Below are 9,987 nucleotides of genomic sequence, written 5' to 3' on the forward strand. Positions count from 1 at the left end.
CTCAAAGCAGAGCACCGGCAGGAGAGGGGCACGGCGACCGGTGGCTGATGGCATACCGGGGCTACAGCATGGCGGCTGGCGAGGTCAGGCCCTATGGCACCGGGCGGATCAGGTGTGCCCCCGGCTGGGGCGGTGCTGCGGAGCAAAGCCCCGTGGCGGTGGAGGCGCCGGCACGCGGGCACAGGGAAGCCACGGGGAACCATCACCGTCGGCGTCCAGCCGACACGGGTCGTGGAGGTGGATAGGTGCTGTGGCCGTCACGGCCGTAGGTGCAGGTGGTTGCGGCGATGGGGCGCATCACCGGCCATGGGCAACAGGCGGGCCGCGCGGATGACGGCGGGGCGACGATGGCGCCTGGGAGGATAGCTGCTGCGGCGCGGCGAGGAGGGGCGCAGCGCGGAGCTCGACGCTGCAGCCGCGGCCATGAGGGCACGCGCGCTCGCGCACACGCGAGGACCGAGCGGCGGCGGGCGCGACCTACGCGGTGCTGTAGGGCAGCGGGCGTGGCACAGTTCGGAGCGGACCATGGGGCGCGGCGCGCGCTCGCGAGGGAGGCAGGGCGAGGCGCCATGGAGTAGCAAGGCAGCGCTGCGGGCACGGACGCACGGAAGGGCAGTGGTGTGGTGCTGCGGTCCAGAGCGGGGAAGGAAAAAGGAGGGGCGCCGGTGCCGAGCGAGAGCAGCAGCAGGGGCTCGGAGGTGACCCGACCTGACTTGTCTTGGCGCGATGACTGAACAACAGTAGCAAACGTGTAGGCGCAAACACCTCAGTGGCATGGCTCAGCACAGAGACAGACAGCGTTAGGCCGGAGGGGCCACGGCCTCTGTTATGTTCCAGCCAGGGATTTTGAAACGTGAATTCAAAGCAAGCCGGGGGGGTTAGTGAGAGCATTAGTGAGAGAGGGAAATAGTAGTAAGGGCTACGGGTTCATTTAGTCGAAAGTCGGGGGCTCTTTTGCATAAACATCGGCAGGTGCGGGTCTTTCCTTCGTGGGCCGTGTCGGTGCATCGCGTGCACGCACGCGCTGTGCTAGAGTGGGCTGAGCCGCTCACGCTCTGGGCCACGCGGTAGATTAGGTTTTCTATTTTCCAGTGATTATGAATGTTTATTCAATTTAGTTTTGAGCTAAACTTTAAAAAAATATTAAATTCTATAGATGCCCAAAAATAGTGAAACAAAATTTATTAGGTTCATAAAAATGCTATCTATCTGTTGGTGTAGTTAGTTTACAGTTAGCTGTGATAATGATAGGTTCGTAAATTCAAATTACAAAGCTTAGTATTATATAGCTTAATATTTGTAGGAATTTTTGTGGCAAATTGATGGTAGCTTTAGCCATGAAATTTTTACGGTAGGTTCATTAAATTATTATGTATTCACTGTAATTTTGGTAGCCCTAGAGTAGGTGGATAAATAGAGTAGCTAGTACTCCTTGTTTTAGCATATATAGAGTAAATCGGTATTAAGAGTAAGAATGCCTTTAGTTGCTAAGATGGTATATGTCATGCTTCATACTTGTCAATGGTAACAGTTGACAACTTAGCACCTTAGTCGGTAGACTCGCTTAGTAGCTTGATAAACGTATTTTTTATTTTAAGAGTTGTTGTTGCCATATTACTAAGTGTTGCATCATCATTTCATACATGTAGATTACGAGCTGGTAGAGTTCGTGCCTACGGACGAACAGGACTACGAGGAGATTATTGAGTACAAGGAGGAGGTTGTCGTACAGGAGGGAGCCCCAGAGCCGTTCGTCGCTGACTTTGTTGACACACTGACTGCCCAAGGCAAGCCCCGGTGCATAACCCATATTTTAATGATCACTGAATATATATATTATGTGCATTTACGTTACAGGTATTTTATGGAAACTACATGTAACTTACCTATGAGTCCTACTAGTATAGGTTCAGTAGCTGCCATGCTCAGGGTATCGGTAGCGTGAGTAACCTGTCATTACTCGCAATAGGTGATAATTATGATCACTCATGATAAAATGGTGGAAAGGAAAATGGTGACCAGGCAGGGATATGGTTTGGGTATGATGGGTGTAAGAGGTTGTGTCCTGCGGCCAACAGGGTATAGCTTGGTTATACTTTTTCCCTATCTAAGGACCGGCCGTTGCATTGGGCTCTAGGCAAGTCATAGATTTATTATCCCGAGCACATACTTGGGTATAGACGCAGGGAAGACTTGTTGCTCTCTTGTCGTGGGTTCCGACTCTTTCCGGACCGACTGATTGGAGGCGGGGATGGTGGAGGTCCTTGCACCGCACTGAGTCCGGGACTCAGGAGCGGGGGCTTGGAGTTCAAGTTTGAACGGGGACCTGGACCCCATGACAGGAGGGTGATGGGTTGGTCCTGCTTGTACCTAGGGTACAAGCGGGGCTTGTATTTTCGGGGTACCCAGCTGGGGGCATTGATTCGCGAATCACCGGCGTTTCGGTACGGCTTGTCTACGGTCTAGTGCCATAGTAAGAACTGAAAGATGGAAGGTGATGAAATAGAACTGATTGCTTAACTTTTGCTTGAAAGTAGAACGTGTGCTTACATAGAATGGCTAGATAATAAATTAATCATGGCTGCTAATAATAACATAAATAAGGACTCACTATTAGCAAAAAGGAAACCAACAAACCATAAAGCTTTGCGTATCCCTTGGAGTCGGAAAACTATTCCCATGAGTCGGATAAGTCTTGCGAGTATATTGTGTACTCAGGGTTTATTTACCCCTGTTGTAGTTAATGTTTGAGGAGTACTGTTGTGTGGAGGATTCTTCTGGTGGGCACAGACGAATCCTTGTTCATGATCGATAGATGTTTATTTTTAATTTCGCTGTTAAATATTCCGTACTCTGACTTTGAAAATGTAATAATGTAATTTTTAAGAACTCTGGAGGTCTGAAATGGATTAAGTATTGTAACTCGTTCTCATTATTGGATCCTTGGGGAAAAATGTGGATCTTTTGGTTCTTCCTTGGGATGTGGCCGACGGATACCGTCCGCTGTAACATGCTTTCGGGGTGCTTAGTGTCTGGTGAAAGACGAGCGCCTCCGTAAACGTGTTATTTCGGACAGTTCTGCCCCAACTGTGAGAGGTAGAATCTTATTAAAAAAGGGATAAAGAGATGAGTATTAGGAATAAGTACAGTTACCAAAGTCTACGTACTCCTGCAGGCACCATCTTAAAAAGGCAATAGTTTAACAGGAAGGGATTAGTCCGGCAATAGTTTATTAGCAGGGAGGGATTAGTCCAACCTGATTAAATACTGCTCAGGTAGCGACACTAGCTTTTGGACTCATCTTTCGTACAATCTGACAATTGCTGGCACCGGTAGGAGAAGAAAAGAGCACATCCAACTGCCGCACTGAAGCGTCAACAAACAGCCTGAGATTTTGGATGAAACACAAATACTGTCATTTCGTCAGGTACGGAAAATGGTATTGTTATTGCCTTGATCACGACCTCTTCATCATTATTAGTGCCTTCAAAATATCATGCAGGTTTTCTTACTGAAAAAGTTGCAGCTTCTGTTCTGAAGTATTGTAACACCAATTTATTCAATGTGAAAGCTACATGTAGGATCCCATTGCTATCCTCCAGATACTTACTCTCTTTGCATCCCAGAAATATAGCTCGCTCTTGCACACAAGTCCATCAATTCATCATGCGTAGAGCAATCCACGATCATGTTGCCAGATTAGACTCAACTGAATTATATATGCATTCCAACAATGACTGCCGCATTTCTTTCGAGTTTGCACGCAAGATGCCAAGAACAAACCAGAGTAAAGCTTCTGGAATGACACTGACCAATGTAGCATAAAATTGAAACAATGGAGCTAGGAGCCCAATATCTCCAAAAAAAATGATCTGAGCACAAAAAAAAGGATGGCCTTATCTCCTTTTTAGAATTGCCAACGAACGGCACATCTGCGAAGTGAATCACATGTATGTTGCAACACAAGTTACTCGAGAATCAGAAATGGTCTCTGTCACCCATACTGCACGAGCATGACATTTGGATAAAGCATAAACCCAAATACTGCAAATTCATTAAAAGGCGTACCCAGAGCAGAGAGCTCCCGCTCTGTGCGGGATCTGGGAAAGGGTGTTAGTAACAAGTCTTACCCTCACCTATGCAATGCGAGGAGACCACGACTAGAACCCGGAACTTTCCGGTCACAGACGGTAAGACTCTACCACTTGCACCAGTCCCGCCCTTCATACATAATGAATACTGCAAATTCATTAAGTACAGAAAACGAAATGATACGCTGTCTCCATGAAGACCTTTTCGATACCTTCAAAATATCTTGCAACTTGTTTTTCCTTTTCTCCATCGAGAAGGTTGAGGCTTCTATTCTGAAATATGCTATCCATTCAGGCCCAATTTTATTTACTATAAAAGACGAGAAGGTTGAGGCTTCTATTCTGAAATATGCTATCCATTCAGGCCCAATTTTATTTACTATAAAAGACACATCCAGTTGGTCCTATTCTTGCCATTATAAGCCGGCTTCTCAGCTATGATACAGTATTTTTTTCTCCCAACAAATTAGTCGTACAAATCAGCACAAGTGGCTTATAGACCAGCCGAACAGAGCCATTCACTTTGCAACTCATAATAAATATATTGATGTCACACAAGTCAATCAATTCATAATGCAGATGAACAATCCACAATATACCACTCAGAGACATATTGCCAGATTGAGACACGCAACCAAATCATGCATTACATGAGCCCATTTAGAATTCTGAAAAATCTGGCTTCTCACAAATTGATCACCAAGGCTTTGTAGTTGCTGTTGTGTCACAATTCGATCCCCGCATTTTTTGCCACCATTATTGTCGCATTTCTTTGCACAATAACATTGATAGAATAAAAGTCTAAGTAGACCTCCAAAATGAACCATCGAAGAGCAGAACACGATAATCCAAAGATAAGAACCAAGAAATGTGCAAAGTTAAACTACATATATATATTTTTTTCTGGTTGTTAGCATTGTCAATGAAAGTCACATTTCAATAGCGACACAAGTTGCTCGAGAATTAGCTGCACATAGACGTGACACTATCAAAAACGCGACGATATACACCAAATGCAGCATCAAAACATGGGAACAAGGAATCATCTTTACCTAAAGATGACACCTTCCCTTTCCCTTTTCTGTAATCCTTTACAGAAGGATACACATTTTATACTTACCACTAGCTGATCACAAGAGTGAGCAAAAAAAAAAAAAAAAAAAAAAAAAAGCAAGAACAGGATAGCTACCTAGCACCGCCACATTGCGAGATCAAAGGCAAGATGATGATGATGATCTTGACAGAGCTCAATCGGCATTGAGCATCGGTGAATCGAGGCCCTCCATTCGGCTGCGCACGATGCGGTGGAAGACCTCCCGGACCTGTCTCTCCAGCGGGTCCAGCCCGTCCTTCATGGCGGTGCACGCCGCGGCAAGCTCAGCAGCAGCCTCCCGCACCTCGGCTTCCCGCTCGCCGGTGAGTGGGACAGGCGCGGCGTCGATGGCCTCCGCGAGCCTCTGCGCGCACTTCTCCAGCGCGTGGATCTCCCTGACCAGGCCGCACGAGTTGCGTCGGTCCTTGCGCTTCCCTTCCTCGGCGAGGCGTTCCTGGAGCGCGAGGAGCGGCGGCGCCCAGGGGAACGCGGAGCGCGGCGGCGGGGGCGGGAGGTGGTGGTGCGCCTGGAGCGCGGCGGCGCGGTCCGGGCAGGGCACGGCGGCGACGAGCGCCCAGGCGACGAGGTGGAGCAGGCAGCCCATGGCGTAGGCCGGGGCCGCGAGGCCCGAGGCGGCGGCCGCCTCGTTGGCGCGCGGCGCGGCCAGGCCGGCCCCGATGGCCTGCAGCTGGCGCGCCGCCGACCAGGTGCGCGACACGCTCCACGAGAGCGAGCGGAAATGGGCGGAGGGCGATGAGGACGAGGACGAGGAGGAGGAAGCCGAGGCGAGGGACGCGGCGCGGGAGGGGGAGGCCCGCGCGCGGCCGAAGGAGCGGTTGCGGTGGGACGTGAGGAACGAGGCGAGCCCGCCGCCGGCGCCCACCGCGGCGGCGGCGTCGTCGTCGATGAGGAGCACGGAGAGGTCCGAGAGCGCCTTCCGCGCGCGCCGGAGCTGGCCCTCGTGGATCTGCTGCCTCTGCCGCCCCTCCTCCTCGGCGCCGGCGGGAGCCGACAGCAGCGCGGAGGCCGCGATGCCCGCGAGGCGCTCCCAGCGGCGCGCCTGGTCGACGCCGTCGCGCGCCGCGTTGCAGACGTCGAGCGCCTTGACGGCGCGCTCGCCGAACTCCGCCACTAGCTTCTCCGCTGCGGGGGACGTCACCCCGCCGCGGCGCCGGCGCGCCTCGGCCACCTCCACACGGAACTCCTCCTGGCACAGCAGGAACGCCTCCAGCAGGCGCCGGATCCACGGGATGGACATGAACTCATCCTCCTCCCCACCGGCCCCGGCGGATGACCTCAGGTCGGCGAGGTGCGCGGCGACGTGGGCGTGGAACTCCTCGAGCTCCGGGTCGACGGCGGGCGGCGGCGGCATCGCGGCCGCAGCCGCGGCGGGGGCTTCGCGGCGGAGGGAGAGGAGGGTGCGGCCGAAGGAGGAGAACGGGGAGGAGTGGGCGTGCGTCGACGGGGAGGAGCCCTGGAGGTCCGTGGCCGGCATGGTCTCGTTGTCGTCGGCGGACGAATCAAAGCGCGGATCTTGGAGAGGGAACGGCCGGTAGGGTAGGAGCGGGGGGTTTTGGCTCAGCGGGTCCGCGGGCACATGGCGGCTTCAGCTCAGCTCGACTCAACCCAAGCAGGCGTTTTTCCGGTGAGATTGGATTGCGTGGGGGATGCGTGCGGCGCCGGTGGTGGTGGTGGTGGTGGATGAGTGAATGGTGATGGGGGGAGGGTGATGGTACGTATATATGTGTGGGGATGACGCGATTAGGGGAGGGGATTAGTTTATTGGTCTCGGAAGGTTTGGGAGGAAAGGGTCCGAAGCTGGAAGCTCTCGTCTGGGCTAATCATGGCGGTTGGAGTAGTTTAGTGGCGAGGTGGAGTACTAGCAGCGCTTTTATTTATTTTTGTGGGCGCAAATATTCGTCTGGTTTCGGAATGTTTCCGGTTTTTGTTTAGAATTTTTTTTATCATTAGGGTGGTTTTGCTATAAGGGCCCTTGGGAAGCATTGTAATTGCTCACGAGTGAGAAGTACTATGTTGCTTTTTGTGTATCAGTGTAATGGTAGCGTGTGTATATACTATACAATAGTAGTAAACTAGTACTAAATTCGTTCTAAATTATAAGACGTTTTGATACATTAATTCTACTATGTATTTAGACATAGTGTATATGTGCGTAGTAAATGCAACGTATTTAGAAAAATTAAAATGACTTATAATTTGAAACGAAGAGAGTATTATATTATATATTCATGTTTCGATTGAACGAAGCATGAAGCACCATTCGTTATGAAATCTCGGTAGATCTCAGAGTTGATGTGGCAGGTGGCAGGCGTGAACCGTGCAGAGACGGAGGAGTAATTAATTAATACTACTATATAATGGTTTCGTTCGGCTTATCCCATATTAAGTTTGATCGGTTTGATTTTTTAGTTAGAATATTGTTTTTCTCTCACAACAATTCAATCAGAACAGTATTTTTCAGCAATCAAGATTCAGTAAGCCGAACGGAGCCGATAAACACTAAGTAAATACTAGCAGGACGGAAAAGTAATTGGGTGAGCAGGCATAAGCGCATGTGCGCTGCGAGCTTACCACAAGCAGAGGACGAGACACCGCCGCACGATAAATTGGGCGCGCTCCACGTACCCATCCGTGGCAGCAGGCCGCGATGGCGTCGTGATCGTGCGGTGCGGGTAGGACGCACGCACGAACGCGAATTCGGCGATCTGCAGGGACGGATCGGCAAAAACGAAGGATGGCAGCTCGTGCGTGCGACGGCCGACGGGACACGGGAGGAGGCGCGGCCATTATTTACTTGTCTGGTTCTTTTTTATTGTAGAAGAAATAATAAAGTGTTGGTTTTGTTTAATCTCTAATCATAATCAGACGGGATCGCTACGGATGGTGGAGAGCAGTGGAAACAGTCCAGATCCTCCGCACGGCCAGTGCTGGCCCAGTCAGTCAGGCAGTCGGTCGGTGGTCAGGTCTGGCAAGGAGGAGCAGGATTTGGTTATGGTGATTGATTAGTAAAAGAAACCGAGTTGTTTGTGTTCTCTAATCTAATCCACGGCTCCGCAGCCAGTGACCGCGGCGGACGCGGGCGGGAAGGGCAGGAGCGGGCATGGGCCAGGTCCGCGTGGGTGGCCGTGCAAACAAGTTCACGGGTGTCCCCGGCCGACCCGGGGTAGTTTCGGGAGCCGGCGTACGGGTACGCCCACGCGGACACGGACACACGGCTGCGGGGTGGTGGTCTAGTCGCTACTCGTGGTTGACCCAGGACGGGTGGGGAGAAGGGAGACCGGGCGCAAGGGGTGCCACGTGCCGTCGCCGCGCGTGCGGACAGAGAGAGACCGGCCGTTCACTGTATGTGGCTGTCGGCCTTATAAGAATGTACAGTATTTTTCTTTCGTAATAAAATAGTTTTAGTAAACTTATCAATCGGTTTTAATATCAGCCAACTTTATCAACCGCACAAGGCTATTTTCCTACATTACAGTATTTGTGTAACACCCTCGGTGTTTGGCTTCTACTAATTGCATTTCGTCTCATAAACATGTGCATCATCTATCTCATCATGTCATTTTTTCTGAAACATACATATGAAACATTCGCCTATTCTGTTTGTTTCGTACTGGATTGCTTGTGAATGGTAGTAGTGCAACTTGTGAATGCTACATGAAATTCTTATACCATGAAACATGGCAACATGGTAGTAATGTGACAAGTGTAGGATAACAACAAGGTCATGCAACATGTGAAACATTGTATTGAAACATATGTATGAATTGCTTGTTTTTATTTTCTATATCACATGTGATCCTTAGAAGTGGTATAACAATTTTGTAAAGTGGTTGATTATGGTCTAATACGCCTTAACTATATTTAGTTTACTTATTGGAACATTGTTCATGTAGACCAAAATGACCAAAATGCCCTCAAGTGCAAGTTTGACTTAATTTGAACCATGGAGTGTCATCGTTTGACTGATTCAAAAGTCCAACTTAGAAGCTTTGCATGGCTGTGCACTCTTTACCAAAGTTGTAGCTAATTTATCAAGGAACAAAAGTTGTTTTATGACCAACTCTTGAAAAGGGCTAGAACATGCTCAAACATGGCCCACAAGTCAGATGTACATGCTGATTTCATACTTAGCAAATTTTTCTAAGTCCCAAGCAGATTTCAGTTTCATGAGCCGATGTTTGGAGCACTGTATCTCACTAACCAAGCCAAACTAGTTCAAGCTCCAATTAGCAAACTTATAGTACTCAAGTAGGTCTCCAACTTTGCTAACTACGCCTTAATCTGGATCACCACGGATTAGGAGTTAATGATCGTCAAACATGCTCTGTCAGTCGGTTCGGTTAGTTACTGAAACAAAGATTTCAGACTCTACAGTGCCTTGCCGTTTCAGAAGTCGACGGCCGCGTGGCGCCGCGCGTCGACGGCCGACTGACCGCCCAGGCCACGCGCCGTGGCTGGCCTGAACCCGCTGCCGATGTTCTCCACTTGAAGCCGCATCCTCCTGCCGCTCCATTCACTCTTGTTCCCTCCTCTTTCGTCTACTCCACTCAGCCGAAGCAGCAGCAGCGGAGCTATCGCTCCGCCATTGCTCGCCGTCGCGCAGCCCCTCCGCCGGTCCGTCCCGGAGAAATTGCTCGCGCACATAGGAGCGTCCCGCACTGCTCTACTCGCTCGAGCTCTCCGCAGTTGTCTCCGTGGCTAGGTGAGAGTCCTATGGCCATTTCTGCGACGCCGCCATGTCCGGCGCCTCGTCGGAGTGCGAGCTCGCCGTGGCCCGAGCTG

The 9,987-nt window shown here is 50.6% G+C and overlaps 1 protein-coding gene across 1 annotated transcript; it reads right to left on the reverse strand.

Moving 5' to 3' along the window:
• Positions 1–4,959: 4,959 nt before the first annotated feature.
• On the reverse strand, positions 4,960–6,940 carry LOC136530335 (protein BYPASS1-LIKE-like). Its single transcript, XM_066523094.1, has one exon. It carries the CDS (start codon positions 6,677–6,679, stop codon positions 5,339–5,341), a length of 1,341 nt encoding a protein of 446 aa, XP_066379191.1. The 5' UTR covers positions 6,680–6,940; the 3' UTR covers positions 4,960–5,338.
• Between the last annotated feature and the right edge of the window lie 3,047 nt (positions 6,941–9,987).

Source organism: Miscanthus floridulus, unplaced genomic scaffold, assembly GCF_019320115.1.
Source record: "Miscanthus floridulus cultivar M001 unplaced genomic scaffold, ASM1932011v1 fs_108_2, whole genome shotgun sequence".
Taxonomy (NCBI): Eukaryota; Viridiplantae; Streptophyta; class Magnoliopsida; order Poales; family Poaceae; genus Miscanthus; species Miscanthus floridulus.